General features: G+C 46.7%; 1 protein-coding gene across 3 annotated transcripts in view; it reads right to left on the bottom strand.

Annotated features, from left to right (window-relative positions):
* LOC107372770 (endosome/lysosome-associated apoptosis and autophagy regulator family member 2) overlaps nt 1-19,699 on the bottom strand; it is a 64,038-nt gene that overhangs the window by 34,077 nt on the left and 10,262 nt on the right. For all 3 annotated transcript variants that reach the window (XR_008563055.2, XM_054739897.2, XM_054739898.2), the window contains exons 2-11: nt 18,151-18,271; nt 17,893-18,082; nt 17,674-17,821; nt 17,516-17,605; nt 17,341-17,446; nt 17,118-17,267; nt 10,792-10,880; nt 10,527-10,707; nt 9,222-9,350; nt 6,511-6,601 (exon numbers count right to left, since the gene is read on the bottom strand). Coding sequence is in view for 2 of the 3 variants with exons in the window: in XM_054739897.2 (XP_054595872.2) it covers nt 6,511-6,601; nt 9,222-9,350; nt 10,527-10,707; nt 10,792-10,880; nt 17,118-17,267; nt 17,341-17,446; nt 17,516-17,605; nt 17,674-17,821; nt 17,893-18,082; nt 18,151-18,271 (1,295 nt within the window). In the remaining variant the exon portion in view is untranslated. The remainder of the gene's footprint in view (nt 1-6,510; nt 6,602-9,221; nt 9,351-10,526; nt 10,708-10,791; nt 10,881-17,117; nt 17,268-17,340; nt 17,447-17,515; nt 17,606-17,673; nt 17,822-17,892; nt 18,083-18,150; nt 18,272-19,699) is intronic.

Below are 19,699 nucleotides of genomic sequence, written 5' to 3'. Positions count from 1 at the left end.
CTGTTCAGTGACTTTGAAAGCATATACAGGTGAAAAAAGTCCCCACCCTAGGGATGGCAAAAGTAACTGTAACACATAAAGACAAAGTCAGGCAGTCGCCAGTCATGGTGGTAGCAGGTAGCGGACCAAACCTGTTAGGCCGAGCGTGGCCAAAGGAGTTGAAAATGGGCTGTCTACAGCTCCCTAAAACAGAACAGCATCCGCTGACCTTGCAAGATGGGCTGGAGAAAAATGAAGACGTGTTCAAAAAGGAACTGGGTACCTGGAGGGGTCCACCAGCAAAGATACACATAAAGGAAAACGCAACGCCAAGGTTCTACCAACCAAAACTCGTACCATACGCAATGAGGAAGAAAGTGGAGACCGAGCTGGAGAGACTCACAAAGCAAGGCATCATTGAACCAGTGAAGTTTTCGGAGTGGGCGGCACCAACTGTTCCAGTATTGAAGCCAGATGATACTGCATGCATATGTGGTGACTACAAGCTAACAGTTAACCTAGTCTCAAAGCTGGAGCAGTATCCAGTACCAAAGTGGGAGGATTTATTTGAAAAGCTGTCTGGAGGTGAAAAGTTTAGCAAACTGGACCTCAGTCATGCATATCAACAAGTCGTTCTGGATGAAGGGTCCAAGTCATATTTCACCATTAACACACACAAAGGTTTGTTCCAAGTTAATCGTTTACCCTTTGGTGTTTCCTCTAGTTCAGCTATTTTCCAGAGAATAATGGAGGGACTGGTGGCAGGAATCCCAAATGTGGCTGTCTACTTGGACGACATCCTACTGACGGGTAGGAACAGCTGCGAACATCTGGAGACCTTGAACGAGGTGCTGAGGAGACTGCGAGAGGCAGGTCTGCGGGTGAAGCGGAGTAAATGTGCTTTCATGGAACAGGAAGCAGAGTTCCTGGGCTACAAGGTGGACGCATCGGGCCTCCACCCCCTGCCAAACAAGGTAAAAGCCATACAGCAGGCACCTGCACCCACAAATGTTACAGAACTGAAGGCCTACCTAGGCTTACTCAACTACTATAACAGGTTCCTACCAAACCTGCCAACGCTGTTAGCTCCTTTACATTAACTATTAAGGAAGGAGACACTGTGGACATGGCAGGAGGAACAGGACAGAGCATTCGAGCAGTCAAAGAAGCTAATGCAGCCATCAGATATGTTGGTGCACTATGATAGTCACAAAGACTTAACACTGTCATGTGATGCATCACCTTATGGGCTAGGGGCCGTGTTGGCACATTGCATGCCAGATGGACAAGAACGACCCATCGGGTTCATGTCACGAACCTTAACCACAGCAGAGAAACTATTCCCATCTAGACAAAGAGGGTTTAGCTGTGGTTTTTGGCATTAAGCGCTTCCATAAATACCTGTATGGAAGGAAGTTTATTATTTGCACAGATTATAAGCCATTGTTGTCGCTGTTCAACGAGAAGAGAGCAGTGCCTCAGATGGTTTCTCCCCGCATTCAGCGATGGGCTGTAGCGTTGAGAGCTTATGAATATGAGATTGTTTATAAGCCAGGGAAACACCATAGCAACGTGGAAGCGCTGAGCCGACTACCTCTACCATGGCTTCCCAAGGAGGAGGAAACGGAGGACCGAGTTCTAATGATGGAGGACACCACGCTGGTGTCAGCGAGGGAACACGCAAAGACCCTGTGCTGTCCAGAGTGTTCCAGTTGGTCCGGCGAGGCTGGGCAACACAACAAACTGATCCAGTTTTTCAGCCATACGTGGTGAGAAAAACAGCTGAGTGTGCAAGATGGATGTGTGTTGTGGGGGTCACGAGTGATAATCCCTCCACCAGGAAGGATTGCACTTCTACAACAGCAGGGAATATCCTTCCCTACCTTCTTCTGCAGTAAGGCCTGGACCCCACCCCGAGCCCACTCATGACAGAGGCTCCATCATAGCACTGACTGATCCTTTCAGCTGCACTATAGCCTGAGTCAGAGAGATGCTCAAGGGTTTGGGTGGTAATAAAATCAGCATTTAACTGACTGAGGTCAACCAGACCGATCAGGTGTTCCTCTGGATGCCGTTACAGACACATCTAACCATGACTGACTGATTCTCCACGTCTGGCCCTAGTTCCATCACTTTTAATGCAAAACCAGCATCATCTGCTTTGTCATAATTATCTTTGATCTTTTTAATACCATTTTTGCCAGTGTTGCAATTATTTAGTTTTGTATGTTGTGAGATGTGTATTTTGCATTTTCTGGGATGTGTTTGTTTATTTCATTAAATTTGGAGTCTTTGACCAGTGTGTAGTCGGCCATTTTTAAGAACAGTCCTGCAGAGAAGTCGTCACCGCTTTCATTTAGTGCTAGGAACTGAACTACTTCTCCAATAGTTTTTACGTAGTATCTGTTTTTCTCTATTTGTGTGGGATTTATTAATGTAAGGTGACGGAGGTGCCATTCCACCGAAGGTTATGTACCCTCTCTCCACAGATGCCTCTGACACAGTACTGCCTCAAGGTCATGCATTCGCCTCTAAAACTTTCCAGCTCAAGAGAAGAATGAAGACAAAGGACTCTTTCCTTTTAATAAATCAAAGAACTCTATTTTTAATTAAGCTAATCAAACAAAGTGTTAGTCAATAATATAATGTTGACCGATCAGTGAAATGACAATGTTATGATTAATATGCTTTAATAAGTAATATGACTTTAATCTAGTGCACTAGACATGCTGACTACATGTAATGTAAACCCACAACACATTGCTGTTACTGATCCAATCAGAACCTTCCTTTCTGAAGCGTGGCATAGTCTCTGTGGTGTTTATAAATCTGCCAACTTTGATTCGACCAGAAATCAAAACATCCAGATTAATAAAACCAGTTCCCACGCCATCTTAGTTCAGTTCTCAAGATCTCACTGGAGTTCACCGCATGCTAAGAGGAGTATCGGACCGGCCATCCGGACTTCCCTTTTTTAAGCAAAAAACCAACAAGCTGGATAAAATCTGTTGCATTTTACCAACCAAGCAACGGTTCCTTTCAGAATAAAAGCTGAACTCACTGACCCAAAGGGGGTCCATCTGACGCTGTCAACCACCTGTCGCTTTTTACCTGGAGACAATCCAAAGACTAGTTTCTCGTACTGCTGACGCTGTTGTTTCCTCTGTGTTCACTCTTTGGGAAATTTCAGACCAGCTTTTTCATTTTTTATGTGGCAATGACTTGATGCGTGCTTTGTGAATCCCTTGTCCTTTTCCAGTGCTGTTTTCCAATTATTAAATCCTTGTTTTGTGAAAGCCAAATCCCGATCATTGTTCCCCCCAAATGTGCAACATGGGAAACAAAAGCACGCATCCAGCTTTACTGAATATTCCAGCCATGGTCTCCCACGATACCAGGCAGGGCAAAATGAGCACATGTTCTTCCCAAAATGGCGCTTGGGGAAAACAAGAGCGGTGGGTTGGGACGGTGCGCTACTGTTCAGGGCTGTGTCACCCACCGCGACGGCTGGGTTGGTAGCGACGGGGCCAGCAGGAGGGGCTGCAGTGCTCGTGCAACTGGTTGTTCCAGTACTGCCCTGATCACGGGGGGTTGTAGCGAGTTGAGAAGCACCGACGAGCCAGCTTCTGCCGCTAGTGCCTTAGCACTGTTGCTAGGTATAGAAACCAGAAACCTGCGCATGTTGACTCGGTTCACTTCAAAAACAAATGAAAGAAGAGAACAAGGCAAACTAAAACCTTGAGAAAGAGTACCAAATGATTCCAGTGACCGACAGAAGAAGAAAACCTCTACCAGCGGCTGAGCTCAGATAACAACAGTGCGTCTGTGTTCTGCTGCTGACTGTCTGGGAGCGTGTGAAGCAAGTGAGACACAGGGAACGAAGTGCAGTGGCTGGCCACACCCTCCATATGCATCTACCAATCAGCAGCTACTTCGAGAGAGAGAGAGAGAGAGAGAGAGAGAGAGAGAGAGAGAGAGAGAGAGAGAGAGAGAAGAGCACTCTGACCCTTTTTTATCAAATCTTTTCAAATTTGGAATTTCTACATGTCATCATATTTGGGGGGGGGGGGGGGGGGGGTTGCTATTATTAGGGGGGCATTGCCCCTCCTTGCCCATGCCTGCATCCGGGCCTGACCTTAACAATTGTAATCTGACCTGACCTTGCTTGTTGCCCAAAACCAACCCTGAGTTCAGGACAAAGGAATTAGAAACTGGATCGGGTCGCGCTCAGAGGATCTGCACAGGAATGAAAATGCCTTCTTCATTTAGAGCAAACTGAGGAAATAATCATTTTAGTCACTTGGATGATATTGTCTCTGATGCGGTGCAGCTGGAGACAACATTTTCAACTTTGGATCATAAATCAGATCATGTTTTCTTTTCGGTGAACATTAGGAAGATCTGAATGAACAGAAAAGGAGAAAAATGTGATGAACAACTTGTTTGATGTTATTTTTTATCAAAATGTTTAAATTTTTTTCTTTTCTCTTTTTAACAATATATATATATATTTTTTGTATTTTTTTTTCTGCATTTAATTTTTTTCTTCTCATGAAGCACCTCGTGATTTTTATATTGAGAGGCACTATATAAAAGTTTGTTTTCTTTACTTCTTCAGGCAAAGTTTTATTACAATGGACTTTTTTTTCCCCAGACTTATTTAATATTAAGTTTTTAGACCCATTGAAGATTTTAGGTTTCCTTTTCCATAATGCAGCCCCTCCCTTACCCACCAACTGATTTTTACATGTTTGAGGTTTGTGTTTGAAATGGTATCACATTATAAAAAAACATTTTTCAAGTAGTTGCTCAAAAATGTGTTTTCCTAAAATTGATGTCAATAAAAACTAAAGTCAGGTGTGAGAATTGGAAGTGGTCAGGAAGGTTGGACAGAATAAAGTATTATAATTCCAAAAGCCAAGATCCTCCTATAGGAGCAGGCTTTCAGGAGGTACAATAATCTCTCTTTCATCATGCAGAGTTTCAGACTTTCATCATTCTGAACACTGATAATTAATTCTACATTGGGCTATCAACCAATGTCTTTCTTTTCTTAAAGGATATTCTATCTTCTGTAAGCATCCGTTTGCAATGATTCCCGTTAAAAATCCTTTTCAAAATCAGTTTCCCTCCCACCTCACTTGAAAATAGGGGTTGTATGAACTAGTCGACTAGTCGACCTCACTGCTCTGTAGTGACTTTTTATGCCTGTCATCGACTAGTCGCTTTCACGTGATAATGACCGACAAGATGCAGTCCTCGGAAAAGACAGCAGGTGATGAGTCCCTGCGCGTCGGGATCAAGGCGGAGGCAACGCGCTGTGCCAGAGCGTCGGTACTGACGCCCGCCGTAAAACGGACATTAAACCAATTTGTGACCTTTACCCTCTTGCAATTTAACATTCCCCTCACCCCCATCCTAACCTTAACCAGCTTGCGCATGCAAAGCTCTGATTGTTGACGAGCTCCAGACATCTGCGTCCTGAGCACGGCCACAGTAACATTACCAAATCAGGTGTCACCACTCAAAATCAAATATAACGCGATCGTTCATGTCGGCTCATTTCCTTTTATGTTTTCTGTCTTTTATTTGTGCCTGATGAGTTTCGCTGCTGTGGAGAGGGGCGCATCACCTGTTTTGTCCTCCGGTGACGCACCTCACTGATGCGGCCGGCGAGCACTCCGCTGTTTCTGCGGTCGGTAGATCTTTTAGAACTGCAGTTGAAAGGTAACTCATGAGGTGAATATATATGAACCCAGGTAGCAGTTTTTCTTTAGGATTGAGAGGAGATGCAGGAAGATAATAAACAGACAGGACAGAAAAATAGTCAAATAAAAACAAGTTAGTTTTTGTACCTGGTGGTTGCAACAAACAGACACCATTGAAGGTAATCAGAAGTGAGGAACAGAAAATGAAATAATTATTTTAATGTTTAGAGCAGCAGGAACTCCGAGAGGCTGCAGGCGCATCAGTGAGTTTGCGGCCGCTGCGCAGGGGGAGGGGGGAGAGGGCTGAAGCAGAAACTACCGTTGTTAAAAGGAATGTGTTTAACTTTGAAAATGTGGGCGCAATTTTAATTGTCAAAAACTCCAGCGAACCAACCGACCCCGCTTCAGGTGTATGACATCATCAACGACTAGTCGAAGTCAACTCGATTTTCATTAGTTGACAGTCGACTTTAAAAAAAATTAAGTCATGCAACCCCTAGTGTGTGTGTGTGTGTGTGTGTGTGTGTGTGTGTGTGTGTGTGTGTGTGTGTGTGTGTGTGTGTGTGTGTGTGTGTGCATGGATGGGCATGTGCATGACTGAGCTCCCAGCTTGTGAGTTTTGTGTGTAGGGAGGGGCAGGCGCTCGATGTTACTGGCCAGTCACAGAGCATTAAGACAGTCAGTTACCCAATGAGGATTTTCCTTCAGCACGATTACAGATATTTACGAGTTTTACGCGTTTCATGCCCGTAGTCGTCAAAAATGCTCGTTTCAGACGAGTTTCCGGCTCATTCCTAGTAAAGAGCTACGGAGATGAGCTCACCTGAAGCCGGGGACGTGCAGGGTGAGGATGAGGTAATCGTTATCCGAACTGCCTGCTCCGCTCTGCACATGGTCTCCTGCAACTTCCCACCCTGTTGGACAACAGACCTGAGGAATTACACCCCACCCAGCAGCACCTGCACCTGAATGAATATTAACGTCATGTGGGCAGAAAACGAGTGTCACACACTGATGGTCATGAGTTGTGGCTATAGCTGACCAACACACCAAAGCCGAGTACTTACGGGTCACAATAATCATGAACAGAACATGAAACATACATAACTTTATTAAGATGAACTAAATATTTATATTTTTGTAGAACAATTTGAAAATCTTGGTAGATGTGAGAAAAAAGAGAGTCTCGGACAGGTAAACATAAAGCATAACTGGATCTGATGGATTTCTTATGTCATGTTTTTTGGATTCATTCAGAGTTTATTAACGGAGCTCACAAGTTCAATTTTTATTAAATGTCAGTGAGGGTTTGTGCTCCCAGATACTTCCAGGAAAACCACTTAAAAGCAAAATAAATAAACAAATAAATGATTAGTAAAGGACAAATGCTTTGGATTTGACTTCAACTTTTAAGATTTCAATGTTTTTGCATGAAATTTTTGGCCTCAGATTAATAAAAAAATGGGAATATTTTAATTAAAATTAGACCAGTTTTTAAATCAACATCCAGTTTTTGTCTAGCCTGGCCAGACATGCCAAGGCTTCCTTCTGTGTAGAACAGACAGCCAGGCTAGTTCTTGTCATCTCCTGACCATACGGTTGAATCTAGTGCTTTCCGCCACAACTGCATGTAGATGTAGCAATCCCATCTATTCTGAAGGGGTAAGTGTCAGAACCGCTTTGATAGAGTGCATACACGACATTCTTCAGTTAGCCTCTAGACACGCGAGGCTAGCAGCTGGGAATGAACATCTGAAGATGAATCATGCCTGGTACTAAGATCCAGGTAGTAAAGACCAGGGCGGGGAGTGGGAAAGCATCCAAGGGTAATCCGATTTTGGCTCACTGTCCCGGGGATAACTTTTTGCTATCGGCCGCCAAATTCCTCTGGTTCTGCCTTCCCCTACTAACCTGCCGACTATCATCGACTTCTCCTTACAACGCTCCCCGCTGACACAGCCTTTTCTGTTACCTGAATTGAAGACGGTAGCAAATAATAGTAAATAAATAGGCTTAAACGTCACGGGGGTGTGCATTTTGCTGACTGCAGTTCCTCTAATGGCCACACGGTGTGCTCTCTGCAGCACTCTCTGGAAACTCTGCAGAGCAGCTTTAACAGTCTTGACTGAATTACAGTAAAAGGCCTTATAAAACCAGGATTCAGGACGATCTTCAAGGCACTCGAGGAGTACAGACGCTTCTCTTTCGCTCCCTTATCTTTTTTCCCCAAGGCTCTTTGTCCTGTCTGCCCACAGAGCGCTTCTCTGCATTTCTTCTGAAAAACTCTATTTTTACTAACCATGGATTTGATAAACTGGTCATTCAATGCGATTGATAAGATTTTTTCAACAATGAGAACGGAGCAGGGGGCTCCCACATGTCCACAGGGGACACACCCGGTGGGATATAGGATGGATTCCTGGAGGGAGTGGAAGATCGTATGCCTCTCCCAGCTGTCCATTGAGGATATCGAAGACGTGTGGATATTCAGCCTGATGATCACTGGATTTCTCCTGATTGGAGTGGGAGGATATCTGGTTTTCTGGAAATTTGGGAAGATGGGAGTGATTGGAGGGCGACCCGCACCCACGGAAAGCACCGTCCGTGTGGAGACTTCTCAGACTGGGACGTTACTCGAGGTGAATCGTAAGCTGGACAATGTTCTAGCTGCGATACCGGTATTAGTGCGCAAAATGGATGTCATCTCGGAGAGAGTCACCGGACGGTATGGACAGGTTTAAAAACCCAAAATTGGCTTCACTGAAGGACTGGAATGATCAGTTTAAAGACTGAAGGCAGAGAGGAAAATTATCTCAGCCTGACCCAAACAAATTCTTGTTATCTGAATCTGACGCCCTGGTAGCCTTGAGCGGCGAGCAACAAACCCCCACAAAGGAATACAGACAGATGCTGTGAAAACCCGACCCCCCCCACCCCCCCACCCCCACCTTCGGATTGGTGGACTTCAGCCTGGCGAGGTCATCAATCTGCAGGAGTCAATGTGCTCTCTTTGCTTCTCCCAATATCTCCCTCCCACCAGCACCGTAGATGGCTGCTCTCGCTGGGGGAAACAGGATCCCAGCCCCCCCCCCCACCCCTGCCTGTTGTGTTGTCTGAAGTCTGTTGCACATTTGTTGAGGTGTTTTTTTTTGCAGAGCAAAGCTGCTCTGAAGTGCCTTTTTTTCCCTCCACCTGAACCAATCCTCATGTAACCCTCTGATCTCTATTAAGGTAGCGCGACTCGGGTTGCGAATGACCACAGTCACCAATTCTGTCATGTGTCTTGCCCATGCATGTCTGATCTCTGAATTGTGTGTACTGAAACTCTAATTTCCCTCTGGTATTAATAAAGTATTGATTGATTGATTGATTGATTGATTGATTGATTAAACGCTGGACACCCCACCCCTGCCCGCTCTAACGCTTGTGTATTTTAAAGGATCTCAGTACTTATTCTACTTTTTCAGTTACTTTTTTACTGTAGTGTCAAAATAACACATAAACCTAAAGTTAAGCAGGCATTCATGCGCTCACCGTTCATGTCATCACATTTGGAGTTCCCCACGTTGAAACAGGAAGTCTTCATGTTGGATGGCAGCACGTTCCACCATTTATACTCGTAGCCCTGAACTGGTTCGGTTCCTGCAGGGCACTCGGCACACGCTGAAACACACCCACAGATCACAGCAAACTATTGTTGAGCTGCACGACCTTCATAACAATATGGTGCACGCTAATACAGGCCATTTACCATCAATGAGAATACGATGCTTGAACAAGAAATGTCTGCCTAATGCAGGATTCTCCAGCTGTTCCAACATTTTACTGCATTTTTTTGTCTGAGAGGAGAAACAGCAGCTGACTCTAATAAGCCATACTAAGTTGGTATTTAACCCTTTAAAGCCTGAAATGTGAACTACAATTATTTAATGTTAAAATAACAACTATATCATAATCTGTCTTGCTGTATTATGTAATTCTGTTAACGTATACCACATCCTCCACCAGGGGGCAGTAGACTGTATATGGGAGGTTTCGGATGAAGGTACTAATCATGAGCCAAAAGGGTTCAAATGAAGGCAACTGGACTTCTTCGGTTTCTTGAAGAGGTTTTGCTTTGTCAATCCCGATTCTATGGGAGAGTGAAGCTTAAAAGCTGTAGCTGCCTGTTGTTGTTAAATGAGCAGAAACTACTCTGAATACCCCTTCTCTCTACCTCAGAGCAGAAAAGTCCCACAGAAGAACGTTTGGAACATGAAGTGATATTGAAAGGTGTCCGACCCTGAGGTGGAGCAGATTTGAATGGTAGTTTAATTTCACTAAGATAAAGACAATAAAATAATCTCTAACCAAATATTTACTAAGAGATCACAATGTAGCAATAGAAACACTACTGTGTGTGTGTGTGTGTGTGTGTGTGTGTGTGTGTGTGTGTGTGTGTGTGTGTGTGTGTGTGTGTGTGTGTGTGTGTGTGTGTGTGTGTGTGTGTGTGTGTGCGTGCGTGCGTGTGTGTGTGTGTGTGTGTGTGTGTGTGTGTGCTCTGTCTTCTCCATCCCCAGTGAGTCGTGGAGGATGGCTGCTTATACTGAGCCAGGATTCTCTGGAGGTTTCTTCCTGTTCAAAGGGAGTTTTCCTCTCCACTGTCGCTAAACGCTTGCTTAGTATGAGCATTGCTGTAAAGACTCTGACTCTATTCAGTGACTCGATGCAACCTGCTGGGTTCTTTATGTAAAAAACTTTTTATGAACTCAACTGTGTTGGTATGTTTACTTTGCAAAGTGCCTTGAGTCGACTCTTGTCCTGATTTGGCGCTTTATAAATAAACTGAATGGAATTTACCGTAGGTTCCATCAGAATGGGTTCCAGGTGGGCATGGCAGACAGGTGGAGTCGTTGCTGTTGTAGTAGCCGGGGTTGCACGGTGGGCAGGGTTCTCTCTGTCCTGTTGCAGGCAGATGGACGGCCCCTGCAACATTCTCCACGCAGATCTTCGGCTCCACCCAGCGATACAGCACCTGAGTCTGTGAGAAAGAGGAAGACATGCGACGTTTTTGTGCATTAAACAGATTGGTGCGTGAAACGTGAACAAAGAAAGACTGTCTGACCTTTCCTTCGCTGTCGCAGGCCATGTGGATCTGGAAGTAATCCCTCTCTGAGCACGGCGGTCTCACCTTACATTCTGCCCATCCCTCTTCTGAAAGCAGATGCAATCACATAATCCACCGCAGCGCAGCATCGCCACACAAATACCTGCAGGTGAATCACTGGATGCTGCAACAAACTGTCAGGTGATTTATTTCCTTCAAACAGGAAGTCAAAACAAGCTGGAAGTTACTTTTTTTAGGTTTAAAAAAAATCCCACCAGACATGTTTCTGAAAGCGAGAGTTAGAGATCAGAGTGTTTCCAGGGATACGAGTTTGTGTTGGACATCTCTGATTTGCATAAAGGAGCCTCGACCTCGGACACAAACGATCAGCATATGCGCTGCAGCTTTTTACAGACACAGTATAAAATAGCAAAACGAGCGACGCTGAGGAAAAGCTTTTAAATAGAAAAACAAATGGCCTTTTGAATATGATTCCTAACCTTCAGAAACACTTACAACATTTGTGGACAGTTAAAGCAGACATACTATGCAAATTCTGACTTTTGCATCCTTTTGTGTTGCCATGTGGGTCTCTACTGCCTCTATAAACACTCCAAACATGAATCAAACCATCTATCCATTTTCTGTCCGTGTTTGATTTTTACGAATAATAGGCCTGAAATGAGCCAGTTCAAAAAGTCCCTGATTGTGATGTCACAAAAAGGGACATTAGCATAGACCCCCCCCCCACACACACACACACGCACCACATATCGAGTAGCATCCCACCTAAACTGTGGAGAATCTGACAGACTTTTGTTTGTTCTTTGCTGAAATTCTCATTAACAACGTGAACTAAAATTAATCTATAATATGTAATAACCTATCTATGTTTTATGTTTATGTATTTAGCAGACGCTTTTGTCCAAAGCGACTTACAAGTGATAATCGGCATGTTGCCCTTGAGGCTAACAACAACAATAACAACAACAACTAACAATTTCCAGTCAGTCGTAGGTGGCAGTGAGGCAGCATGATGAATCATGGAGAGGAGGGAACAAGGAGTGGACAGTAGAGAGGGGGGACGGGTGCAGGGAAGGTGCTAGTTTAGAAGATGCTCTCTGAAGAGCAGGGTCTTCAGGAGTTTCTTGAAAATTGAAAAGGAAGCCGCTGTTCTGGTAGTGCTTGGAAGGTCATTCCACATTTGTGGAACGATGCATGAGAAGAGTCTGGATTGTCCTGAGCGTGGTGTAGGCACTGCTAGCCGACGATCCTGTGATGACCGGAGCGGCCGGGCCGAGACTTAAGTCTTTGCAAGAGGATTCAGGTAGATGGGAGCCATACCATCTCGGACTTTGTATGCTAGTGTTAGCAATTTGAATTTGATGCGTGCAGCTAGCGGTAGCCAGTGGAGCTCAATGAACAGAGGGGTGAAGTGTGCTCTTTTTGGCTGATTGAAGACCAGACGCGCCGCTGCGTTCTGGACCATTTGAAGAGGTCTCACAGTTCAGCCTGGAAGACCAGTTAGAAGGGCATTGCAGTTGGTCTGATCTTTCGTATGTTATACAGCACAAAGCGGCATGAACGAGCAACAGAGGCAACATGATCTTTAAAGGTCAGGTGTTCATCAATCACAACACCCAGATTTCGAACTGCCTTTGAAGGAGCCAGAGACAGGAAGTCATTTTGGATTGAGATATTGTGCTGTATGGATGGTTTTGCTGGGATGACAAGTAATTCTGTTTTAGAGAGGTTGAGTTGGAGATGGTGGGATTTCATCCATTTTGATATGTCAGAGAGACAGTTTGATATTCGTGCAGAGACCGTGTGGTCGTCCGGTGGAAATGACAGATAGAGCTGGGTGTCGTCTGCATAGCAGTGGTAGGAGAAGCCATGTGATTGAATGATCTCACCCAGTGAGGTGGTGTATATGGCAAAGAGAAGAGGTCCTAGTACAGAGCCCTGGGGGACTCATGTGGCAAGATGGTGCAGGTAGAGGATTGTCCAAGCCAAGATACACTGAATGATCGTCCTGTGAGGTACGATTAAAACCAGGCGTGTGCTTTCTCTGTGATGCCCATACTAGAGAGTGTGGACAAAAGGAAGCTATGGTTGACAGTGTCAAATGCAGCCGATAAGTCGAGCAGGATAAGCACTGAGGATTTGGCAGTCGCTCTAGCTTCTTTTAAGCATTCAGTCACTGCTAACAGAGCAGTTTCAGTGGAGTGGCCCTTTTTGAACCCAGATTGGTAAGGGTCAAGCAGACAGTTTTGTGAGAGGTATTCTGTGATCTGCTTGAAAGCCACCCTTTCAATGATTTTGGACAGAAAAGGGAGGAGCGAGATAGGTCAGTAGTTCTCCACATGATTTGGAGGAAGAGATGGGGTTTTTTTTTTAGCAGCGGTTTAACCTGAGCATGCTTGAGAGAGGTGGGAAATGTACCGGATGTCAGTGAAGTGTTGATCACATGTGTGACTGCTGCGGCTACTGTAGGAGCAATAGCTTGGAGCAGCTTAGTCGGAATGGGGTCCAGTGGGCATGTAGTAGGGCGGCTGCACTTGAGAAGCTTGGACACACAGTTCTCAGTGAGAGGGGAACAAGAGGAAAATGAAGCAGTAGGGCTTGAGATGGTTGGGCTAGAAGGAGTTTATGGTAGGGAATGTTCAGGAGTGGCCAGTTGAGTAAACGGTTTGCTTATTGCTGCCACTTTGTCAGTGAAGAATGAGGCAAAAGTGTCAGCTGATAGATTGTTGGTAGGAGGTGGAGACGGAGGGTTCAGCAGAGTTTTGAATGTTGAAAATAGTTTCTGAGAGTCAGTAGAGCTGAGAATTTTGTCAGTGTAGAAAGCTTTCTTTGCATCAGTGATGCTGGCAGAGAATGAGGACAGTAATTCATGAAATTTCAATAGATCACCAGGATCTTTTGTTTTGCACCATTTCCGTTCCGCAGCTCTAAGACTGGTGCATAGAGACTGGAGGGTATCATTTAGCCAAGGGTGCGACTGAGAGGATCTAGCAGGTTTAGTGGCTAAAGGGCACAAGTTGTTAAGACAAGAGCAGAGTGTGGAGCAGAGTGACTCGGTGGCTTCATTCACTTCATAAGCAGAGAATGTGCTGGGAGACGGAAGAGTGGAGGCAACGAGAGAGGAGAAGTGGTTGGGTGCCAGATTGCGGAGGTTGCGGTGGAATGAGACCACTGGGGAGGAAGCAGTGGACCTCCCTTGTAGAGTCGTGCTGAAATGGATGAAGTAATGATCGGAAAGATGCAGCGGTGTGACAGAGATTGTGTCTACGGCACAGTTTCTACTGAAAATGAGGTCAAGTGCTTTTCCAGCTTTGAGAGTTGGAGGACTTTGTACTAGTTTTAGATCGAATGATGACATTAGTGACAGGACGCCTGATGAGCTGGGATTGTCCAGGTGGATATTCACGTCTCCAAGGACCATTGTGGGACAGTCGTGCTCAGGAATGGAGGATAGCAGGGTGTCGAGTTCATCAAGAAAGTCTCCGAGTTGACCTGGTTGGCGACATATGACAACCAAAAAGAATTTTTTCGGTACAGTTACCTGGATGGCATGGTATTCAAAGGAGTTGTATTTAGTGATGGTAGCAACCGACTGTATATTCATTTGTTGGAAATTAACATGCCCGTTCCACCACCTCGGCCAGATGCACGAGAAGTGTGGGAGAAAGTGTGGTTAACTGAGAGAGCAGATGGGGTAGCATTGTCACATGGTTTCATCCAGGTCCCAGTGAGAGCTTACTACCGGCAATGCGGACCAAGCTCTGACACCGGTCAAACAGGGACCTAACGGCCTGTATCAGAGGGCCTGGTACCCCATACTCCCGGAGTACCCCCCCACAGGGCCCCCTGAGGGACACGGTCAAACGCCTTCTCCAAATCCACAAAACACATGTAGACTGGTTGAGCAAATTCCTACGCACCCTCCAGGATCCCCCTAAGGGTATAGAGCTGGTCCAGGGCTCCACGGCCAGGATGAAAACCACATTGCTCCTCCTGAATCTGAGGTTCAACAATCCAACAGACCCTCCTCTCCAGAACCCCTGAATAGACCTTACCAGGAAGGCTCAGGAGTGTGATCCCCCTGTAGTTGGAACACACCCTGCGGTCCCCCTTTTTAAATAAGGGGACCACCATCCCAGTCTGCCAGTCAAGTGGGACTGCCCTCGATGTCCATGTGATATTGCAGAGCCACGTCAGCCAACACAGCCCCACAACATCCAGAGCCTTAAGGAACTCCGGGCGGATCTCATCCAACCCTGGAGCCTTGCCACAGAGGAGCTTTTTAACCACCTCAGAGACCTCAGCACCAGAGATTTGAGAGGCCAACTCAAAGTCCCCAGACTCTGCTTCCTCACTGGAAGACGTGTCGGTGGGATTGAGGAGGTCTTCGAAGTATTCTGCCCACCGATCCACAACGTCCTGAGTAGAGGTCAGCAGCACACCATCCCCACTATAGATAGTGTTGGTAGCGCACTGCTTTCCCCCCTGAGGCGCCGGATGGTGGACCAGAATCTCCTCAAAGCCGTACAGAAGTCTTGCTCCATGATTTCACCAAACTCCACCCATGCCCGGGTTCTTGCCTTGGTGACCACCCGAGCCACGTTCCGCTTGGACTGCCGGTACCCGTCAGCTGCCTCTGGAGTCCCACAGGCCAAAAAGACCTGATAGGACTCTTTCTTCAGTTTGACAGCATCCCTAACCGCCGGTGTCCACCAGCGGGTTCGGGGGTTACCAACACGACAGGCACCGACGATCCTGCGACCACAGCTCCGGTCGGCCACCTCAACAATGGAGGCACGGAACAAGGTCCATTCAGACTCAATGGCCCCCGCCTCCCCCGGAACATTTGGGAAGTTCTGTCAGAGGTGGGAATTGAAGCTCCTTCTGACAGGAGACTCTGCCAGACGTTCCCAGCAAACCCTCGCGATACGTTTGGGCCTGCCTGGTCTGACCGGCATCCTCCCCCACCATCTGAGCCAACTCACCACCAGGTAGTAGTCAGTTGACAGCTCCGCCCCTCTCTTCACCCAAGTGTCCAAGACATGCGGCCACAAGTCAGATGAAACAACAACAAAGTCGATCATTGAGCTGTGGCCTAAGGTATCCTGGTGCCAAGAGCCGTTCCTCCCAACCACACCTCTCCAGGTCTCACTGTCGTTGCCCACGTGAGCGTTAAAGTCCCCCAGCAGAACGAGGGAGTCACCAGAAGGAGCGCTTTCCAGCACCCCCTCCAAGGTCTCCAAAAAGGGTGGGTAGTCTGAACTGTAGTTTGGTGCAAAAGCACAGACCACAGTCAGAACCCGTCCCCCCACACTTAGGCGGAGGGAGGCTACCCTCTCATTCACCGGGGAAAACCCCAACGTACAGGCACCAAGATGGGGGCCAACTAGTTTGCCCACCCCTGCTCAGCGCCTCTCAGTGGGAGCAACTCCAGAGTGGTAGAAAGTCCAACCCCTCTCAAGGAAACTGGTTCCAGATCCAGTGCCATGCATTGAGGTGAGTCTGACTATATCTAGTCGGAACCTCTCAACCTCCCACACCAACTCAGGCTCCTTCCCCACCAGAGAGGTGACATTCCATGTGCCATGAGCCAGCTTCTGTAGCCAAGGATCGACCGCCAAGGTCCCCGCCCTCGACTACCACCCGTCACACACTGCAACCGACCCCTTTGGCCCCTCCCACGAGTGGTGAGCCCATGGGAAGGGGGACCCACGTTTCCTCTTCGGGCTGTACCCGGCCGGGCTCCATGGGTGAAAGCCCGGACACCAGGCGCTCGCCAACATGCCCCACCTCCAGGCCTGGCTCCAGAGGGGGTCCCAGTGACCCACGTCCGGGCGAGGGAACACGGTTTCCATTTATATAATTCATCATAAGAGGTCTTCAGGCTGTACTTTGTCTGATCCCTCACCTAGTGGTAAATTCAGTCACTGGTAAATGTCTTGTGTTTGTATAGCATCTTTTTCTAGGGGTTTATAACCTCCCAAACCGTTTCATAACACAATCAGTCATTCATCCATTCACACTTTGGTGGTGATGAGCTACATTGTTGCCACAGCTGCCCTGGGGCACACTGACAGAAACGAGGCTGCCAAACACAAGCAAGGAGGGTTAGGTGTTTTGCTTAAGGACACAACGACTGCAACAGATTGAGCGGGGCTCAATCCCGCAACCCTCCAGTTATGAGAAGGGCACTTAATGTCTCTGCCAGCATCATTCCACCATCTATGTGAGGCGGAGGGAGACACAGAACCAGTACATCTCTCATTCTTTCCCAATTATTCGTGACAACATTTAAGCTAGTGCGTTTCTCGTGTATTTACGTGAGAAGTGGTGTTGAGGGCAGGGTGTGCACGAGGACGCTCCCTTCCCTGAGTACGTGTTACTGGGACACGGTTGGCAGGACGAGGAGCCAGGAATTGGGCTGAACCATCCGGGTCGACATGGAAAACACTCCGATGTGTAGGCCACACCTGCAGCAACACACACTCCAATGAGCTGAACTGGAATGTCTGGTTAGCGTCTGCGTCCTGGGTTGAGCCGTACCTTCGATCTGGATATTCTTCAGCAGCACCGGTTTGACCATCTTCCCTCCCACTAAAATCCCAGTTGTTCTCCAGTACAGGATGTTTGTTCCTGACTTCAGGCTCACCTGGAACAAAGACTGACACGTTGAAACCAAACAACGACACCCTGCTCACACAAACAGGCAGAAGCTCACCGAGTGCGTGCCCCACTCTCCACTGCTGGTGACTTTAATCCACTTCTGGTCATCAGTCTGGACCATTTCCTGGCACTGCTCATTCTGGACCTGGGCACAAAAGCCGCCGTCAGATCCAATCAGAAAGCTCATTTTTAGGGTGCATTGTTGTTTCTTACATAGAACTCAAAGAAGATGTTGCTGTCAGGATACTGGTAGGTGAAGGCTACAGATCCCTGTTTCTCCAGGTGGACCGCGTAGATTAGAGACACAGTGCACTCATCGCGGTTAGACTCCAGATATACACCCTGCGGCGTCCACGCTGAGCTGGAATAACAACAAATCCTGTGACTGTGTGATCCTTATGGGTTTTTATCACCATCTGAGTAAATCTGCACCTGTTGCAAGGCTGAATATCCTCTCCGTTCGGACCAGGATCCAGGAAGCTGGCCAGGCTGGTGAAGCCTGCAGGAATAGCGTCCCATTGGTCGAACCGCAGCCCGCTGCCAAGGGAGTATGAGCCGGCTGCACACGGCGTGCACGTCTGCGTGGACATCTCTAAGAACATCCCAGCTGGACAGGAGAAGGCTGAAGGAAACAGAGGTTATATTTTAGCACACATGAGGTGTGAATAGGGACAATCTGTCTGCACTCACAGCAGTCGGTTCCTCTAGTGGGAGGAGGGAGGCTGGAGCAGGAGCTTGGACTGAAAGGGATGGCGACCCTCCATCGAGACCCCGTGCTGTCACACTCTGTGTACTGGTAGTAGAAGTCTCTCTGGAGAAGGCACAAACACAGAGGCAGGATTTATTTCCCCCTATTTATTCAAGTTTAATCACTGAGAGTAAATCACTGCTCATGAAAATGTCCAACAACCCTCTACCCGTATGCGTAACGCAGCAAGAAGTAAACAGTGAAAACATCATTTTATACACCTTGTTAAAATAACAACACTACATGGTTGAGTGCTAAACAAGAGGCTGACCCCAGTCACCACGGCAACAAGCCACTGGAGGACTAATGGGTCCAAGAAGGCAGGTCAGTTTTCGTCCTTTTTGTTTTGTTTTCAAGGACAGCTGGTTGCTGAATTACACTTATTGGTCAGAAACGTCCACATAGATGAACTTCAGTCAAAGCTTTTAGTACACATATGTCAGAGTCAAGGCCCGCGGGCCAGATGCGGCCCGCAGAGCATTTTTATGTGGCCCGCGAGATAAATATCAAAAATATATTAAAACTGGCCCGCTGGCCGATTTTACCGCAAAGACTTCAACTCCCATGATGCTTTGCGGCGTCAGCGCGGAGCCGACGCGCCCCCTCCTTTGTGTTTTTCCAGCGCCTGCTGCCGGTGTCAGCAGCTCCGCTGTCTCGGACAAACTACACTCCTCTCACTCAGCGCTGAGTTCACTCAGCTGTTTTCTGACGTTGAAGCCCAGAAACGGAGATTCTAGCCGCTCAGTAATGTGTTCACGACTGAAAGAGAAAGTTTTCCAACTAACGTCCAGACAGAGCTGATATAACTCCAGCGAGCAGCGACACGCTCAAACCAGCACGACTCTGTGGTTGTGTTTCCTCCCCGACACACAACAACGTGGTCAAGCTGCTCAGACATGTTCATCAGCACAAACCTATGTGAGCACCTGTTGTCATCTAATGTTGTCATTATTATGATGAAGATGAACAAAACAACAGGAGTCTCCTCCTCAGCTCAGATCAACCCCATGATGCAGGTATCTGGCTGGAACAGGTGAGCATCACAGTAAACCAGTGGAGCAAACTGAGCTTTAAATATGTTGGTTTGATGCTCTTTTTCTGCTCCAAAACATGAAAGTTAACAGGTGAAATGTTGCATTTTCATTTAAGATAAAATGTTATTTTTATTTTGTTGTTGGCCCGTGAGAAAAGATTTAACCTACAGTAAACAGGAAGTGGAAAGGCTGCAGATAGATGAATAGAATAGAAAATCCCTTTATTGTTCCTCAGTGGGGAAAGCTAGACGTCACAGCAGCGATGACACGTATTACAGGAGAAAAAAGGAGAATAAAAAATAAGAAAAATGAATAAACAAGAAAACATAAATCCTGAATAGATTTAAAAATGCTGATTATACCACAAGTAATGAATACCACTGATGCCTTTTATTAAAAACGGACTTGCTGGTGTGTCATTTGGTTATTCCACTTTCAGTGTTAATGCAGAAATATG

Source organism: Nothobranchius furzeri, chromosome 1 (assembly GCF_043380555.1).
Source record: "Nothobranchius furzeri strain GRZ-AD chromosome 1, NfurGRZ-RIMD1, whole genome shotgun sequence".
NCBI lineage: Eukaryota > Metazoa > Chordata > Actinopteri > Cyprinodontiformes > Nothobranchiidae > Nothobranchius > Nothobranchius furzeri.
The sequence above is the reverse complement of the archived record's forward strand: the minus strand, read 5'-3'. Positions and strand labels throughout refer to the sequence as shown.